Genomic DNA, 19692 nt, shown 5'->3' with positions numbered 1-19692 from the left:
CCACTAACCCAATATTTTAAAAGACTATTTAACCTTATTTACAGCCTAAATAACCACTAACCCAATATTCTAACAGACGATTAACCTTATTTACAGCCTAAATAACCACTAACCCAATATTCTAACAGACGATTAACCTTATTTACAGCCTAAATAACCACTAACCCAATATTCTAACAGACGATTAACCTTATTTACAGCCTAAATAACCACTAACCCAATATTCTAACAGACGATTAACCTTATTTACAGCCTAAATAACCACTAACCCAATATTCTAACAGACGATTAACCTTATTTACAGCCTAAATAACCACTAACCCAATATTCTAACAGACGATTAACCTTATTTACAGCCTAAATAACCACTAACCCAATATTCTAACAGACGATTAACCTTATTTACAGCCTAAATAACCACTAACCCAATATTTTAAAAGACTATTTAAACTTATTTACAGCCTAAATAACCACTAACCCAACAATGTACTCACTTTTGTTGGTGCTTGTGCTTTATTGTGTGTTGTGGCTGTAAATAAACAATATTGTAGAGACACTGTAAACAGGTTTATTTTTCTATACAGATTGTGTCACTGACACACATGAAGATCATACAGTATTTATACACATGTTTTACAACATTACTTCTACTGATGGCACAATCGTAAGATCTGTACACTGGTCTGAAAATTAGTCACAACTCCAACAAACACCTGTACATTTCCTGATACAGTTATTTTTGCACTTTTTGCACTATTGCACACAGTGCTGATAAGCATCAGTAGGACAGAATCTAGCCTTTAATTTTACAATATAAAAATGAGATACAGTAAAGAGGCCATATCCTGCCGTTTACTAACAAAACGTTTCTAGTTATCTGATTGTTTTACATCCTCTGTTTCTTTATTGTTTAAAATAAATTGAATTAAAATGGTTATATATGTATATGCCAGGGATCCTCAGTTGTGAATGTACATGATTCTCCATTGCAATAAAACTATAATAATGTAGAGTAAAACTGTATTCAATGTAAATCCTGAAACTATTTGTGTTTATTTAGGTAGCTGGGAGTAATTCGGGTACAGAGAGTAAAAATCCAGTCCAGGATTTAGTTCCACCTGTCTGGGTGGTTGGGTTTTGTGAGCAATACTGGATTTTAACTCTCCGGATCCGGATTACTCACCTGTTTCCAGTTCAGCTGCTGGTTGAGCTGATAGACCAGTTGACCCGAGGCTCTGGAGGAAGGGTGTGTTCCATTTCACACTAAACCGAGAGCCTGATCCTGTTTTAGAGGTTTCTAATGAAATAGCTGATAATTAGAGTTGGTTCTGTGGGTAAGTCTGTACAATTCTGCTGAATGAGTTATATATTGCTTTAAAAGTGTTTTATTTAAAGTATTTTTTTTATATAAAGATTCTATTAAACAATAGAGAGACGTTTTTAATTCAGTGCAGCGCAGTCGGGAAGGTGTAGACTGGAGTATAGATATTTCTGTACCAGAAGAAAACAAATGGAATACACTGAAAATACATCACTTTATATTTATATAAAAATAGAATTAAATAATATTATTATACTCCAATAAATTCTCTTTTTTCACTTTAAATAATATAGTTAATACCACATGATCTCTTTAATCAGTTGTTTTAGTGTTTAATTGCAGTTTGATCCTGTAGTGAAACTCTATTAGTAGTGTTTTCACTGAATACTTTCTTAATCTGAGAATCAAGTTAAATTATTTCAAATTAAGTATAACATAATAATCCGGCTGAACCTCTAAAACCCGAGCCTAAAAAGAAAAACAAAGGAATTTATCCTACTGAAAAATCCAGATTAACAGCTTTCAATCCACCGCCATTTAATTTAGTTATATTGTTATTAAGTTATTTTGTAAACTTAATTTTTTTAAATTATATTATACAGTCAGTTTAGTTCATAAAATTCTGTAAAAAAAGTTATAATGAATAAAAATAGATAAATAAACAGAATGATCCTAATTAGAAATATTAGATAAACAGATTAGATTTAAAATTCTTTGTTTGATCTGCTGGGGAAACATTACAGTGGGTTTGTGTTTAATTTTGTTGAATAGGTTTGACCTGACTTGAGATTTGCTGGATCTATAATATATTTATAATGTGTTTTTTTTCAATTGGTGAAATTTAAATAAAACCTTAAATAAAATGTGCACAGATTATAATCCCTCTCGGTACCTTTAGAAAAAGTAAAAAAAAACAACAACAAAACAAACAGATCATTTTTTGGGTAAAAGACAGTCGCTCAAAGCAGAAATCCTAATCCATATGTAATAAATCTTGATATTCTGTTTATATTAGATTTTTGTGATTATTGTAATTATTAGTGTGTGATGACTGACTGTACAGTGTAGAACCGGTGAATTCTGCAGTAATTCTGGGTATAAACTCAGTAATTCTGGGTATAAACTCAGTAATTCTGGGTATAAACTCAGTAATTCTGGGTAAAACTCAGTAAATCGGGGTATAAACTCAGTAATTCTGGGTATAAACTCAGTAAATCTGGATATAAACTCAGTAATTCTGGGTATAAACTCTGTAATTCTGGGTATAAACTCAGTAATTCTGGGTATAAACAGATGTTTAGATGTTCGATGCTGAATGTCGCAGTTCTGCTGCTAGACGTTGGTGATCTCTATGCTGGAGTAGCCGTGCATCGGGCTGCCCTTCGACCTCTGCACGACCTTTAACCTCTCCTCCTTGGGTAAAGACCCGCAGCTGAAGCCGAGGTCTCGTCCACCAGCGAGTTTAGGGTTAAACCTCAGGGGGCTCTGAGGAGAAAACAGGACACAGAATTCATCCTGTTTCATTAATAAACACATTAAAACATGATGTTTATTTTATAATAAGTTGCAAATTGCAAAAAAAATCCCAGCTGTTTGTAATAAACAAACCAATCAATCAATCAATCAGTCAATCAATAAATAAATTAATCAATCAATTTAAATAACTCAACAAATTCAACAAAAATACCATTTTTAATTATTTCTAATTATTTTATTTATTTCTGCAGTCTCACAGTTATTAAACTATTTCCAGCGTCTTTAGTACAGATTATAGATCTCATAAGCATAACTTCATATTTATTATTAAACCACCATAATAAACGTGAAGATTGGGATGAAATTCAAATGATTTATTTATCTGCTATAATGTAGGTTTATATTATTAGAACACTGATTGTATATTTGATTGGTGTGGAGAGATGATGTCGGTACCTTTCCTGATCTGGGTCGGAGGCTGACCCGGTCCTCAGCGTAGCGGCAGCTGGAGGCGGGAGATTGGGTGGGCGTTCCCTCCTTACGGCTGTATTCCTGATTCTGATTGGTCCTGTGGAGATAAAGCATTTGTCATTTTAACTAAGGAACACAGTTCCACCAATCAGCACACGGTATCAAAACTAAAAATCCAAACACAACCTGACTTTAACTAAACTTTTGCTTTAATTAATAATTTAATTATTTTTTATTTTTCCATTTTCTCCCCAAATTTGAAGATCCCTGTTTATATAAACTCCTCCATCATCGGGACAGTGAAGAGTGTGTGTTTGTGTACAGCAGTGTGTGTGGTGTAGTGTGTGTAGTATGGACAGGAATTAGTGCCAAATTGAAAAGCAAACACTAGGGTGGAAAAATGTAAAAACAATCAACAAAATGCATTGCTTTTCCTCACTAACATGCAGAATAAGTGCCAAAACTACTATTACATTACATTTCATTGCACTTGATCTCTTTATTGAAAAACAATACTCACTTATTTGCATTTTCAAAACCAAACGCTGAATTAGTGCCAGAATTTAATGAAATACACCTTGAAATGTAATCAAGGCACAGCTGTATTGCTTTTCACCATAAGGTACTTTAAACACGAACTCCTCCTTTAAATGTAATACTCACGAGATTGCTGTGAGGAAAATGTGCCAGAATGAAAAGTTTTAGCTCCAGTGCACTGCTTTAATATCACCCAATCTCTGAACAGAAGAACAGTGTGTGTGGATTTGTATTTAAAGAAAGAAACGCTGAATTCGTGTCAGAATTGAACTTAAAATGCAATCGCCTCAACTGCATTGTATTCCACTGTGTGGAACAAATTGAGGCTGGGGCAGTTACAAACGACTATGTGCTGCTCAGAGTGGAGTGGAGTTTAGAGAAGACGCTCATGTTCTCACATTTAGCGCCAAAGACTTTCCTGGAACGTCAAACAATGCGCTGAGGCACGTTCTGAAACTCCAGCTTCCAACCATAGACATATATACATAGACACTGCATTTACTGGCGCCGTCTGTTGCACGCGCCCCCAGTGCATTAATATACACTGAGGAAGGTGTAAAATACACCTATAATAATCACACCTCTACTAGTTTACACACGGTTTAATAATGATACAGGAAGCTGTTACACATTACAAATACCTGCTTTCATGCTGGAATATGGTATGGCATATTAAAAAAAGTGTATAAGTTCATTTTAAAACGAACTTCATAAGTATAACAGACCCACGATTGGTACTCAAGAAAAGCTGCAAAGAAAAAATAGGCAGTTTTTAAGTTAATATCCAATTCAAGAAACAAAAAAAGATATTACTGATAAATATCAAAGCGGGGGATAATGGACCGACAGACACACACACACACACACTGATGTTTCAGCATCTCCAATTCACCTGACGGCATGTGTTTGGACTGGAGATTGGATTATCTGCCCGACCTGAACTCGCCCACCGGCCGGGGGCTCAGTCGGGTATTTTTCTGAAATAATAGGTCTATGCTTCTTTAGGCTTGCAATGTTAAATAGTATAATTGTGAACAGATTTCGCTCATTCAAACTCCCTGAAAATGTTTTTTTCAGTTCAGTTTTAACGCACTACTAAAAAGGTGTTTAAATAGAACAGGTTATGGGTCTGGGCGGGCTCGGGCAGAACGCGCACAGGCTCGTCGGGCTGGATTTTTTGGGTCCGATCTAAATTGGGACAGCTAATTCAGCACTACAGCGCTGTTTTAGTAAATACATAAGTAAATTCCAAGCACTAAATTTAATTTAAATTCAATTGCTATTAGGATTGCGGTTGGGAGCGGCAGAAATGTGGCGGACAGACACATTTTTTTAAGAATGACCCAAAAACGCCATCATAAGTAAAGGGCTTGTAAAATAATAATGAAGTATTTTTTTTATTATATTACATTTTTGTTTGATTTTGTTCTTATTTTTATTAAGTTTATTTTAATCTATATTATATTTTAATACTTGATGTCTATACTTAATCTATTTAATATTATTTTATTACTTTTAAAAGTAAAAAAATTTTCTTTTTAGTTGGTTTTATTTGCTTTATTTTACTTATTGTTTTAATTTTTCATTTAAGTTTATTTTGAAGCATTGTACTGCATTTTTATGTATGAATCATGTTATATAAATAATGTTATTATTATTATTATTATTATTATTATTATTATTATTATTATTATTATTATTATGCAACCATAATGTAGCAGATATAAGAGGAGCTACCTTTATCAAGAAGACAAAGATAAAGATAAAGTTTTTTTTTTATGGCAGCGGTGCTGAACTCTTCCTCCTCCACTAGTCTTACAGACTGCTTTTGGATAACTTTATTATATATATAATAATTTATACACTTATTAATATGCCATACCATATGTCTGTCTTTGTTAAAGAGCATAACAAGTATTCCAGCATGAAAGCAGGTATTTGTAATGTGTAACAGCTTCCTGTATCATTACTAAACCAAACCGTGTGTAAACCGGGTATAAACTAGTAGAGGTGTGATTATTATAGGTGTATTTTACACCTTCCTCAGTGTATATTAATGCACTGGGGGCGCGTGCAACAGACGGCGCCAGTAAATGCAGTGTCTATGTATATATGTCTATGGTTGGAAGCTGGAGTTTCAGAACGTGCCTCAGCGCATTGTTTGACGTTTTGGGAAAGTCTTTAGCGCTAAATGTGAGAACATGAGCGTCTTCTCTAAACTCCACTCTGAGCAGCACATAGTCGTCTGTAACTGTCCCAGCCTCAATTTGTTGAATTTTATTTTATCCTGTTGCTGAAAGACTTTTATTCTGGTACAACTCTGAGCGAGCGACTGCTCCGAGAGACTGGCAGTTGAGGTGATTGCATTTTTTTTTGATTAGTTTATTTTGATTTTCCATGGTGATACATACATACAGTTTATATAATAACCAATAACAACAATGCCTTTTTTACAATAACACCAGATTGAAAAACATGTCAAACCAAACGCCCAATTTCAAATGAGTAAACTAATAAAATAAAATAAAACTAAATAAATAATAGGATTAGCCTAGTGTACAATGAAGTTCCAGATAGAATATTTTAGCCACAATTCTAAAAAAAAAAAAAAAAAAAAAAAAGACAACGTTTAGACCATCATAGAGGTTCTAGGCAGAGCACATTTTTTACATAATCCAGAAAAGGGTCCCAAATTCTATGAAATTTCTCATTAGAGCCATTTACAGTACCCCGAAGCCTTTCCAATCCTGCATCTTTAATCCACAAAGTATGAGAGGGTGGGTAGGGAGATTTCCATGTAGTGTGTGTGGTGTGTGTAATGTGTGTTAGTGTGTGTTAGTGTGTAGTGTGTGTTAGTGTGTTAGTGTATGTAGTGTGTATAGTGTGTGTGTAGTGTGTGTAGTGTGTGTGTAGTGTGTGTGTGTAATGTGTGTGTAATGTGTGTGTAGTGTGTGTAGTGTGTGTAGTGTGTGTAATGTGTGTGTAGTGTGTGTGTAGTGTGTGTGTAGTGTGTGTGTGTAATGTGTGTGTAGTGTGTATTTGTACGGACCTGGCCGGATTCAGCAGGACCTTCATCTCCTCATAAAGGTGTCGGTGGATCATGTGTTTGTTGTTTGGAATCTCGAGAGCTTTAGCGAGACTCTCAGCGCTGAAAGACGGATCCAGAACCATCACGGCTCCATGAACTCCGCTGTTCTGCAGACTTTCAGCAAACTCCTGTAAAAACACACAGATTTATAACAGATTCCAGAGCGTTAAACATATTTTACTCATAGGGGTCGTACAATGAATCTGAAACACCTGTCATCATTTCAAAAGAGGACAAATTGTTGGTGCACGTCTTGCTGGAGCATCTGTGACCAAGACAGCAAGTGTTTGTGATGCATCAAGAGCCACGGTATCCAGGGTAATGTCAGCATACCACCAAGAAGCACCAACCACATCCAACAGGATTAACTGTGGACGCTGTAAGAGGAAGCTGTCTGAAAGGGATGTTCAGCTGATCAAATCACGCAGAATTCAATGTGCACCTCAACTCTCCTGTTTCCACCAGAACTGTCCGTCACCACAATCAATTATTGCGCTCAAAAACCAGGTGTTTCAGTTTCATTCTCCAACCCCTGTATTTTATTATGTTTAATAGTTCAGGAACTACTGAATGTAAAAAAATTCAGTTTGTGAAAATTAGGATTAGAGGTTAGATCGGACCCAAAAAATCCGACCCAACCCGAGCCCGTGCACGTTCTGCCCAAGCCCGACCCAACCTGAACCATAAACTGTCATTATGAGCCCGAGCCCGACCCATAAACTGGCTGTTTTCGGGCCGTTTGAATGAGCAAAATATGAACAGAATGATGTTAATTAACACTGTAACATAGAAGAATAGAAAACAGACAAGCAGAGGAGTTCACGCGCGCCCAGAGATACGTGATTATAACATTTTTCATTATAGTTTAATTTTATTTTGTTTTTCTTTTTTTTCATACAGTTCCACAAGTTTTAATTCGTTTTTAGAGTGGGCTTGTTAGTTTTTATTAGTTTTCACACATCTTATCAGAGAGATCAATCTAAGAACAAACGAGAGAGAGATAAAGAGAGAGAGAGAGAGATTTCTGGTATGAGCTACTCACAGGTAAAGGTTCTCACACACTGTATCTCCTGTTTCTCTTTTATCTGCCTCGCGCTCATGTTCTAATCCTATACATAGTTCTGCAGTTTCTCAGTGTTTTAGCGCTTTAAACAAGAACTAACGCCACAGACCACAGGTTGCCGCGCTGCCGCTGTTGTGTCGAATCCGACTCCCTGCTGAATCCGACTCCACTTCGCGAACAGAATCGGCACAACACCCGCTGTCCAACTCCGGGAGTGAAAACAGCGCTTATAAATAAACTTAACATGAAAATGAGGATATTCTATCAGTAATTTCAGTTCGTTTTAAAAAAACACAATACAGTTCCAGTTAGTTACGTTTTTTCTTTTAATTATTGTTTTTATTAGATTCAGTTAACAAAAATGTTTTTTCACTTTCAGTTTTTCGTTATTTCGTTTGTTGTCGGTAACAATAAAAATTGGTTACTTAGCAACATTGTGATTATCACACCAGAGCTTTATTTGAAATAAATATATAATTACAAAACAGATGCCTACGTCTCGGACTATTTTCTGGAGCCTCGGGTCAGAGAATCTAAGCTCTAAATAGGATAAGAATTGAAGAGTTTATTTTAGTTTATCAGGAGGGATGGAGGGATGAGTGATTAAGGATGAAGTGATGGAGTGATGGAGGGATAGAGGGATGGAGTGATAGAGGGATGGAGTGATGAGGGATAGAGTGATGGAGGGATGAGTGATTAGGGATGAAGTGATGGAGGGATGAAGTGATAGAGGGATGAAGGGATGGAGGAATAGAGGGATTTTCACCTTCAGGTCGATTTCTCTGATCCATTTAATGACTCTCTGATTCGTCCAAACAACCGGATCCACGTCCTGCAGCTCAGCCTGACCCCGCCTACTCTCCAGAACCTGCACACACACACACACACACACACACACACACCATATTACACAAACACTGACCCCACCTACTCTCCAGAACCTGCACACACACCAATACACTATATTACACACACACACACAGTCTATTGATCCTCAGTCTCTCAGTAAGAGAAACCCGACCCAGAAATGGGGCAGCAGGGAAACAGGTTTTAGTCTGTCGTTTGGTGAAAAGAACCTTATTTTGTGAGTGTGATATTTATTAGGTTTAATAAACTCACAACTCTTTTCACAAACTTCAACTTTGTAATTAAGAAAGATATGGATGTTGTGTTTAAACACGAGTTCATACGTCTGCACACCAGAGCATTTTCACGCTCTGCACCATCGACCACAGAGCTCCTGACAGCGTGTGGGTCAGATGGTACGCTGATTATAGAGGCACATTAAGGGACTCTGAGGAACATTTAAGAACATTTTTTGGAAGAACTAAAGAACCATAAATTGTTCCTCAAGAAAACAATAGTTTTAGCAGAACTTTGGTTCGGACTCTGATGAGCTCCAGACCTTTAGATGTATTTTTACAGTTTTTGTAATTCAGAAGATCCAGTAGCTTCTAGGAGAAAAGCTGATTAGATGTGTTTATCTCAGGGTGAGATCTTCCTAATACAGATACCTCACCGTCTACAGAACAGCTCAGAGATCAGCCAGCTCTTCACCTCTTTATCGAAGCCCAGCATCTGCAGCAGCTGGACCCCCGACAGCAGGCTGGTGATGTGGAACTTGTTGTTAATGCTGAAGATGGTCTCCAGGTCCCGGCGGGTGAGCGATCCCAGAACCCGGCCGTCCACCAGCTGGTTCTGGAAGAGCTGGGAGTACTGGGGCAGCCCGAGGTCCCTCAGCCACGTCTTACTCACCCACTGATGATCCATATCTGCAGCTTTAGAGAGTCTGAGGAGAAACAACAGCTTTACCATCAAACCACCACCTGCACTGAAGAACCATCTCAACACATCTGATCTCCTGCGCTTATCTTCACTGCCGATGAACGATGAAATTTACTGAGATTAAACTGTCTGCAATCAAATCAAATCACAGTAAATATCAATAATCTATTTCTATACTATACCAATTTATACTCATATTACATTATATAGTTCTTAAAAAGTGTGTGTATAGTGTGTGTGTATGTGTGTGTATAGTGTGTGTGTGTGTGTGTGTATAGTGTGTGTGTGTGTGTGTATAGTGTGTGTATAGTGTGTGTGTATGTGTGTGTATAGTGTGTGTGTGTGTATAGTGTGTGTATGTGTGTGTTTATAGTGTGTGTGTATGTGTGTGTATAGTGTGTGTGTATGTGTGTGTATAGTGTGTGTGTATGTGTGTGTATAGTGTGTGTGTGTGTGTGTATAGTGTGTGTATAGTGTGTGTGTATAGTGTGTGTTTATAGTGTGTGTGTATGTGTGTGTATAGTGTGTGTGTATGTGTGTGTATAGTGTGTGTGTGTGTGTGTATAGTGTGTGTATAGTGTGTGTGTATGTGTGTGTATAGTGTGTGTGTGTGTATAGTGTGTGTATGTGTGTGTTTATAGTGTGTATGTGTGTGTGTATAGTGTGTGTATGTGTGTGTATAGTGTGTGTGTATGTGTGTGTATAGTGTGTGTGTGTGTGTGTATAGTGTGTGTATAGTGTGTGTGTATGTGTGTGTATAGTGTGTGTGTGTGTATAGTGTGTGTATGTGTGTGTTTATAGTGTGTATGTGTGTGTGTATAGTGTGTGTATGTGTGTGTATAGTGTGTGTATGTGTGTGTATAGTGTGTGTGTATGTGTGTGTATAGTGTGTGTGTGTGTGTAGTGTGTGTATAGTGTGTGTATGTGTGTGTTTATAGTGTGTATGTGTGTGTGTATAGTGTGTATAGTGTGTGTATGTGTGTATGTGTGTGTGTGTATGTGTGTGTATAGTGTGTGTATGTGTGTGTATAGTGTGTGTGTATGTGTGTGTATAGTGTGTGTGTGTGTGTGTGTGTATAGTGTGTGTATGTGTGTGTATAGTGTGTGTGTGTGTGTGTGTGTATAGTGTGTGTGTGTGTGTATAGTGTGTGTATGTGTGTGTTTATAGTGTGTATGTGTGTGTGTATAGTGTGTATAGTGTGTGTATGTGTGTATGTGTGTGTGTGTATGTGTGTGTATAGTGTGTGTGTATGTGTGTGTATAGTGTGTGTGTGTGTGTGTGTGTATAGTGTGTGTATGTGTGTGTTTATAGTGTGTATGTGTGTGTGTATAGTGTGTGTATGTGTGTGTATAGTGTGTGTGTATGTGTGTGTATAGTGTGTGTGTGTGTGTGTGTGTATAGTGTGTGTATGTGTGTGTATAGTGTGTGTGTATGTGTGTGTATAGTGTGTGTGTATAGTGTGTGTATGTGTGTGTTTATAGTGTGTATGTGTGTGTGTGTATAGTGTGTGTGTGTGTGTGTGTGTATAGTGTGTGTATGTGTGTGTATAGTGTGTGTATAGTGTGTGTGTATAGTGTGTGTATGTGTGTGTTTATAGTGTGTGTGTATGTGTGTGTATAGTGTGTGTATAGTGTGTGTATAGTGTGTGTGTATGTGTGTGTATAGTGTGTGTATAGTGTGTGTATAGTGTGTGTATAGTGTGTGTATAGTGTGTGTGTATGTGTGTGTATAGTGTGTGTGTGTGTGTATAGTGTGTGTATGTGTGTGTGTATAGTGTGTATAGTGTGTGTATGTGTGTATGTGTGTGTGTGTATGTGTGTGTATAGTGTGTGTATGTGTGTGTATAGTGTGTATGTGTGTGTGTGTATAGTGTGTGTATGTGTGTGTATAGTGTGTGTGTATGTGTGTGTGTGTGTAGGTGTGTATAGTGTGTGTGTGTGTGTGTGTGTGTGTAGGTGTGTATAGTGTGTGTGTGTGTGTGTATAGTGTGTGTGTGTGTGTGTATGTGTGTATAGTGTGTGTGTGTGTGTGTGTGTGTGTAGGTGTGTATAGTGTGTGTGTGTGTGTGTGTGTATGTGTGTATAGTGTGTGTGTGTGTGTGTGTGTGTAGGTGTGTATAGTGTGTGTGTGTGTGTGTGTATGTGTGTATAGTGTGTGTGTGTGTGTGTGTGTGTATGTGTGTATAGTGTGTGTGTGTGTGTGTGTGTGTATGTGTGTATAGTGTGTGTGTGTGTGTGTGTGTAGGTGTGTATAGTGTGTGTGTGTGTGTAGGTGTGTATAGTGTGTGTGTGTGTGTGTGTGTGTGTAGGTGTGTATAGTGTGTGTGTGTGTGTGTGTGTGTGTGTAGGTGTGTATAGTGTGTGTGTGTGTGTGTATGTGTGTATAGTGTGTGTGTGTGTGTGTGTGTAGGTGTGTATAGTGTGTGTGTGTGTGTGTGTATGTGTGTATAGTGTGTGTGTGTGTGTGTGTGTGTGTAGGTGTGTATAGTGTGTGTGTGTGTGTATAGTGTGTGTGTGTGTGTGTGTGTATGTGTGTATAGTGTGTGTGTGTGTGTGTGTGTGTGTGTGTAGGTGTGTATAGTGTGTGTGTGTGTGTGTGTGTGTATGTGTGTATAGTGTGTGTGTGTGTGTGTGTGTGTAGGTGTGTATAGTGTGTGTGTGTGTGTGTGTGTGTATGTGTGTATAGTGTGTGTGTGTGTGTGTGTAGGTGTGTATAGTGTGTGTGTGTGTGTGTGTGTATGTGTGTATAGTGTGTGTGTGTGTGTGTGTAGGTGTGTATAGTGTGTGTGTGTGTGTGTAGGTGTGTATAGTGTGTGTGTGTGTGTGTGTGTGTGTAGGTGTGTATAGTGTGTGTGTGTGTGTGTGTGTGTGTAGGTGTGTATAGTGTGTGTGTGTGTGTGTGTGTGTATGTGTGTATAGTGTGTGTGTGTGTGTGTGTGTAGGTGTGTATAGTGTGTGTGTGTGTGTGTGTATGTGTGTATAGTGTGTGTGTGTGTGTGTGTGTGTAGGTGTGTATAGTGTGTGTGTGTGTGTGTGTGTGTATGTGTGTATAGTGTGTGTGTGTGTGTGTGTGTGTGTAGGTGTGTATAGTGTGTGTGTGTGTGTGTGTGTGTGTAAGTGTGTATAGTGTGTGTGTGTGTGTGTGTGTGTAAGTGTGTATAGTGTGTGTGTGTGTGTGTGTGTGTAGGTGTGTATAGTGTGTGTGTGTGTGTGTGTGTGTAAGTGTGTATAGTGTGTGTGTGTGTGTGTGTGTGTGTGTGTGTGTGTAAGTGTGTATAGTGTGTGTGTGTGTGTGTGTGTGTGTAGGTGTGTATAGTGTGTGTGTGTGTGTGTGTGTGTGTGTGTGTGTGTGTAAGTGTGTATAGTGTGTGTGTGTGTGTGTGTGTAGGTGTGTATAGTGTGTGTGTGTGTGTGTGTGTAGGTGTGTATAGTGTGTGTGTGTGTGTGTGTGTGTGTGTAAGTGTGTATAGTGTGTGTGTGTGTGTGTGTGTAGGTGTGTATAGTGTGTATAGTGTGTGTGTGTGTGTGTGTGTGTGTAGGTGTGTATAGTGTGTGTGTGTGTGTGTGTGTGTAAGTGTGTATAGTGTGTGTGTGTGTGTGTAGGTGTGTATAGTGTGTGTGTGTGTGTGTTACCCTGCTCCGTTCTCTGCTTCTCTGTAATCCTCTATAGCGAGGCGGAGTTTTCGGCGATGGATGGGGCTGTTTATTCCCAATCCCACTTCCAGATCCTCATCTGTTAATCCCAACAGCACCTGCAGCACCAGATCACCAACACTGAGCTCCACACACCTAACCACACCCACACACACTTAACCGCACCCCCACACGCCTAACCACACACACACACACCTAACCACACCCACTTTACCACACCCCCACACGCCTAACCACACACACACACACCTAACCACACCCACACACACTTTACCACACCCCCATACACCCAACCACACCCCCACACACTTAACCACACCCCCACATGCTTAACCACACCCCCATACAGCTAACCACACCCCCACACACTTAACCACACCCCCACACACCTAACCACACTTAAACACACCCTCACACACCTAACCACACCCCCACACACTTAACCTAAGAAGTGTGTAATAAGTGTGTAAAGTGTGTGATAAGTGTGTAATGAGTGAGCAATGTGTGTAATAAGTGTGTAATAAGCACATAATAAGCATGTAATAAGTGCATAATAAGCATGTAATAAGCATGTAATAAGTGTGTAGTAAGTGCGTAATAAGCATGTAACAAGTGTGTAATAAACATGTAATAAGCATGTAATAAGTGCCTAATAAGCATGTAATAAGTGCCTAATATGCATGTAATAAGTGCCTAATAAACATGTAAAAAGTGTGTAATAAGCACATAATAAGCATGTAATAAGTGCCTAATAAACATGTAAAAAGTGTGTAATAAGCACATAATAAGCATGTAATAAGCCGTGTAATAGACAGGGCTGGACTGGTAATCAAGCGTACCGGGCATTTTCCCGGTGGGCCGACAGTCCTCAGGGGCCGTTTCTTCCCTTTTTCTTCTAAGAGACTGGCCCACAATATAGAGGGGCGCGGCCCATTGGCCCATTTTCAATATAGACAGTGGACTGAACCAATCAGGATATAGGATGAAAGCGGACCCACCCTCTCTCTGCATGGTCCGCTGTAACTCCCACTATACGTTAAGAGCGCGTATATTAAAGGAGAGGCAGCGCGGAGAAACAGAGGCCGCAGAAAGGAGGTGCGGAGAAATTACGCCCGACGAAACTGAAAATTCTCACTGTAGATGAAACAAAATGTGTAAAAATCACAAACATGTTCGCTGCTGTAGCCTCCGCGTCCTCTGGGAAGACAGGAGCAGCAGACAGACAGGGAGAGCAGCAGCCAGCAATGCAGAGGGACAGACTGAGCGGGAAAGTGTAGTACATAAACAGATAACACTGGGACTTTGAGGTGATGGAGGTAACGTTAATAATGGCCATTGATTAGTATAAATATTAATTGGTATTTACATACCATTACATAGCAAGACTGAGAAGTGCTGGATTAGCAGCAAGCGTCTATGTTAGGCTGCATCATAGCAGTTTTAGATATTTAGGTTAAAGGTGTGTTGAAAGGCTGCAGTTTGAATTTGTAGCCTCTGTGCTGTGGTTCAACATGTTTTTAAAAGCACTTAAACAAATGAAATAACAGATTTTAAAACTGATAAATGATAAGTAAAAGCTTTGCAATTTAAACATGACTAAAAAATATATAAGTAATATTAAAAAAAGGTATGCCCACAGTGAATAAGAGAAAAACAGTGTCAAATGATTTTAAGACAGTTCATAAAGCAGCACTGTTTCTAGCCTGATACAAATACATGTTATAGCTGTTTAAAGGAGGAAGCACCTTTAACCTGAAGAATTAGAATTGAGCTGTTGTATCAGAGAAATTCAGAAAATACATATTAGAGATGATTTTAATAAAAAGGATAAACAAATCAATTGAACTACACAGCGCAGACAAAAATGGTCAAGTCAAAGTCAAAGTCAAAGTGTTTTTTATTGTCATTTCAGCTATATACAGAGTACACAGTGAAACGAAACAACGTTCCTCCAGGGACCATGGTGCACATAAACACAGTGTAGACAGAACAATAAGTGCAACAGTACAAAAGTGCAGACAGACAATACAACACCATACAGACAAAGCATAATAAATAACAAGACAGTGTGCAAATTATGCAGTGTGCAAAAAAGACCAGTGAGGTAGTAATTACCTCTATTACACAGTGTGCAATAGAGTCCAGTGAGGTAGTAGAGTTTTTAGTGCTTTCCATTTTCTGGGGTAAGTGGGGTAAGAGTGTGTGTGCATGTACAGAAAACCATCAGTTCAGTCTCTGCAGTTGAGGAGTCTGATGGCTTGGGGGTAGAAGCTGTTGCAGAGTCTGGTCAAGCTGGACCGGATGCTGCGGTACCTTCTTCCCGAAGGCAGGAGGGAGAACAGTTTGTGTGAGGGATGGGTGGGGTCATTCACAATGCTGGTTGCTTTGTGGATGCTGCGGGTGGTGTAAATGTCCGTGATGGAGGGGAGAGAGACGCCGATGATCCTCTCAGCTGTCCTCACAATACGCTTGAGGGTCTTGCGGTCAGAGACGGTGCAGGTCCCAAACCAGGCAGTGATGCAGCTGCTCAAGATGCTCTCAATGGTCCCTCTATAGAAGAGTGTGAGGATGGGTGGAGGGAGACGGGCCTTTCTCAGCTTCCGGAGGAAGTAGAGACGCTGCTGGGCTTTCTTGGCTGTAGAGCTGGTGTTCAGGGTCCAGGTGAGGTTATCTGCTAAGTGGACACCAAGGAACTTGGTGCTCTTAACAATCTCCACAGAGGACCCGTCGATGTTGAGTGGAGAGTGGGTGTGTTATGCTCTCCTGAAGTCAACAACCATTTCCTTTGTCTTGTCCACATTCAGGTGAAGGTTGTTGACTGTACACCAGTCTGTCAGCCGCTGCACCTCCTCTCTGTATGCTGACTCGTCGCCTTTGGTGATGAGACCCAGCACGGTTGTATCATCGGCGAACTTGATAAAGCTGTTAGAACTGTGATTTGCAGCACAGTCAAGAGTCAGCAGGGTGAACAGCAGAGGACTCAGGACACTGCCCTGGGGGGCCCCAGTGTTCAGTGTGATGGTGCTGGAGGTGCTGCCCCCGAACCGGACTGACTGGGGTCTCCCCGTCAGAAAGTCCAGGATCCAGTTGCAGAGGGGGGTGTTGAGGCCGAGCGAGCTTAGCTTCCTGATGAGGTTCTGTGGGATGATGGTGTTGAATGTTGAACTGAAGTCTATAAACAGCATTCTGACGTAAGTGTCCTTCTTCTCCAGGTGGGTGAGGGAGAGATGAAGAGTAGTGGTGATGGCATCGTCCGTGGAGCGATTGGGACGATACGCAAACTGCAGGGGGTCCAGTGAAGAGGGCAGTCGTGTCTTGATGTTCCTCATGACTAGCCTTTCGAAGCAATTCATGATGATGGGTGTAAGTGCAACGGGACGGTAGTGCAGACGGTAGGGCAGAGATGGTGGTCCGAGAAAGCGAGGTAGGGGCGGGGCTCCGCCCAGTACGCGCTGGGGATGTTTGTGTACATGTTGATGGAATTTAGGGAGCACTGACTTGAGATTTGCGTGGTTGAAATCTCCGGCGATAATAAACAGTCCGTCTGGGTGTTTGTTCTGCAGATCGCTGATAGTCCAATTGAGTTCACACAGAGCCTCTTTAGCATTAGCACCAATGCTAGCGCTGGGTGGGATGTAGACAGCAGCTATTAGCACGGTGGAGAACTCCCGTAGTAAATAAAAAGGTCTGCACTTGACTATCAGGAACTCCACCAGCGGAGAGCAGTGTTTGGCGACAGTCACAGCGTTGTTACACCATTCCGTGTTGATGTAAACACACACGCCTCCACCGCGGGTCTTCCCAGATAGAGCCGCGCTCCTATCCGCTCTGAATGCGGTTAGCCCGGCTAGCTGAATGGCGCTGTCTGGAATGTTGTCGTTCAGCCACGATTCCACAAAAACCAAAACACAGCAGTCTCTGAACTCACGCTGGGTAGTTCGCTGCAGTCGGATGTAGTCCAGTTTATTGTCAAGGGAACAGATGTTTGCCAGAAAGAGCTAGGACTAGCCTTTAGCCTCTCTTTCTGCGCTTCCGCTTACGCTCGCACCGCTTGCGATGGCACTTCCGCTGGGCTCCGGCATCAGGAAACACCGCGGGCTGGCGGCCTGGGTCTCTTAGCAGGCTAAGCTCAAGTAGTGTCTGCAGAACCTCGTCCGGTAGCGTGTTTTCTGGCTGATTTCTCCACTGTAGCAGGGTCTGGCGGTGGTAGAACATGTGCACGGGTGTTCCGATGCACATATTTGCAGGTGGAGTTAACAATAGACACTAAACTTCTTATATTTAATATGTTGATGATACATTATGCTTCTCTGTACTTAAATTACAAGTCAGTTGTGCTCCACTAATTATGAGGGGCCGGTCTAAACCAAAAATGCCAGGGCCGATTTTTTGTCCCAGTCCAGCCCTGGTAATAGGTGTGTAATAAGTGTGTAATAAGCATGTAATAAGCATGTAATAAGCGTGAGGGGATAAGGCTGTATTATACAGTAACGTGTGCTTGGTTCTGATTGAGATTGGGTTGTGAAGATGCCGGTTCTGTACCTTGCCGCTCTTGACGTTCTCGGCGCAGGACCGGATGTACATGGGCATGGCCATCACCACCTCTAGCCACGCCTGCACCGTCCCAGCCTTCCACAGCGAGATGGGTCTGCTGCGGGACATCTCCGCCTGCTGGAGGCGCTCCAGCTGCTCCTCGCCGTCCGATAGGCTAGGCTGCGTCAGGCTGGACAGGCTGTCTGAGTCTAGATTGGTCAGCGGGGGGTTAAGGTGGGTTCAGGGTTCAGAGGGAATTCGAGAGTGTAAACAATGGCTGTTGGTGGTAAAGTTTTTACTGTAATATTTTCTTGGGCATAATATAATATAATATAATATAATATTGCCAGACCACCAGAGGGTGCTCCTGAGTAAGTGTAAAAAGAATGGATTCATATTTATTTAATATGTTTGAAAATTTTATACTGAAATATGTTATCCTTTCTTCACAATATCAAATGTTTTAGTACCGCAGTCATAATTATAAATCTGTAATTATAACTGCAGCTTCTGTTTGTGTTTTCTAAAGACGCGCTTGGGGAAAGTTATGTTTGGTTAATGAGGTCAGGAGGTTTTGGGAAATACATGTTTATTAAGTTTAACAGAAGTATTTAATGCTAATCTGCCAATCTACCAACATCTACCAACATCTACCAACATCTACCAATATCTACCAACATCTACTAAAATCTACCAATCTACCAACATCTATGTAACAGTAAACCCAGCTTTGAAAATCTACCCACCAATCACTGTTCAATGCTACATTCTGTACTAGATAAAACACTATCCCTATACCTCAATAAATGCTGTGTTTATATACGATATACAGTAAATGCTGTGTTTTTATACAATATACTGTAAATGATGTGTTTATATAAGATATACAATAAATGTGCTCGATATTTTCATAAACTATTTGTTTATTTATTGTTTTGCTGCAGTTAGAACTAAGCAGAGTTCTGGGTGAGGCAGCGTTCAGTTTTAGGTCGCTTGTTTTTAGAGACACAACAAAAGGGAGGAAGTGAGTCAGGCTGTAATTCAGGAATCACAGAGCGCAGCGGTTAATTCTAATACCACAGATACACAGATATGTAGTAAATGTTTATCTGTAGGAACATTATAATTATGTATTAAAATGCTTGCAGTATTAAAGGCTCTAGTTTAGACCCTGTTGGATCCTCTATTCTGGATATAAGATGAGATTGAGAGGGTTGGGTTTGGAGGTTCTACAGGTTCTGTATGGGTCCTGCAGCACATTTACCCACAGATGTTGCTACAGCTGGACCTGTAGATCCTGTAGCTCTACACTAGTCCCAGCTGCTCCATAAATGCTGGATTGGTGATAAATCTGGAGAGCGGGCAGAACGAGGAAGTGCTGTAATCTGGTGGAGACTGTGTTCCTGGGAAACCCTTGCTGTGTGTGGGTGAACATTATCCTGCTGAAAAATGCTGCTGCTATCAGCTGGAAGTTCTGCATGAGAGAAAGCAGCAACACATGGATCTGCAGGATGTTCTGCACAGATCACTGAGATCACTGTTAGTGTTCCTCCTATCACTACTAGGGGTCACCGACTCTCACTGTATGAGATGCTCCTCAGAACATCAATCACACCTGCAGTTTACACTGTGAACTCTTCAGTCCACATCAAAGACAGGACAGAAGCTTCACCATAAGACCTCTAAAGATGATACGGCTCCAGTCTGTGGTCCAGGATTCTTGTTTACGACAGCAGTGCAGATAAAGGGGATGGCAGCTGTCCG

At 40.4% G+C, this 19692-nt stretch overlaps 1 protein-coding gene across 1 annotated transcript; it reads right to left on the bottom strand.

Moving 5' to 3' along the window:
* Nucleotides 1–494: 494 nt before the first annotated feature.
* On the bottom strand, nucleotides 495–18162 carry LOC103031171 (kazrin-A-like). The gene is made up of 7 exons (XM_022663347.2): nucleotides 17938–18162; nucleotides 13375–13493; nucleotides 9514–9745; nucleotides 8723–8824; nucleotides 6855–7021; nucleotides 3254–3365; nucleotides 495–2806 (listed from the first exon to the last, which is right to left on the bottom strand). Exons 1-7 carry the CDS (start codon nucleotides 18055–18057, stop codon nucleotides 2654–2656), a joined length of 1005 nt encoding a protein of 334 aa, XP_022519068.1. The 5' UTR covers nucleotides 18058–18162; the 3' UTR covers nucleotides 495–2653.
* Nucleotides 18163–19692: the final 1530 nt, after the last annotated feature.

This window comes from Astyanax mexicanus, chromosome 24 (assembly GCF_023375975.1).
Source record: "Astyanax mexicanus isolate ESR-SI-001 chromosome 24, AstMex3_surface, whole genome shotgun sequence".
In the NCBI taxonomy this organism is placed as follows: domain Eukaryota; kingdom Metazoa; phylum Chordata; class Actinopteri; order Characiformes; family Acestrorhamphidae; genus Astyanax; species Astyanax mexicanus.
This window is presented reverse-complemented; position numbering and strand designations above follow the sequence as displayed.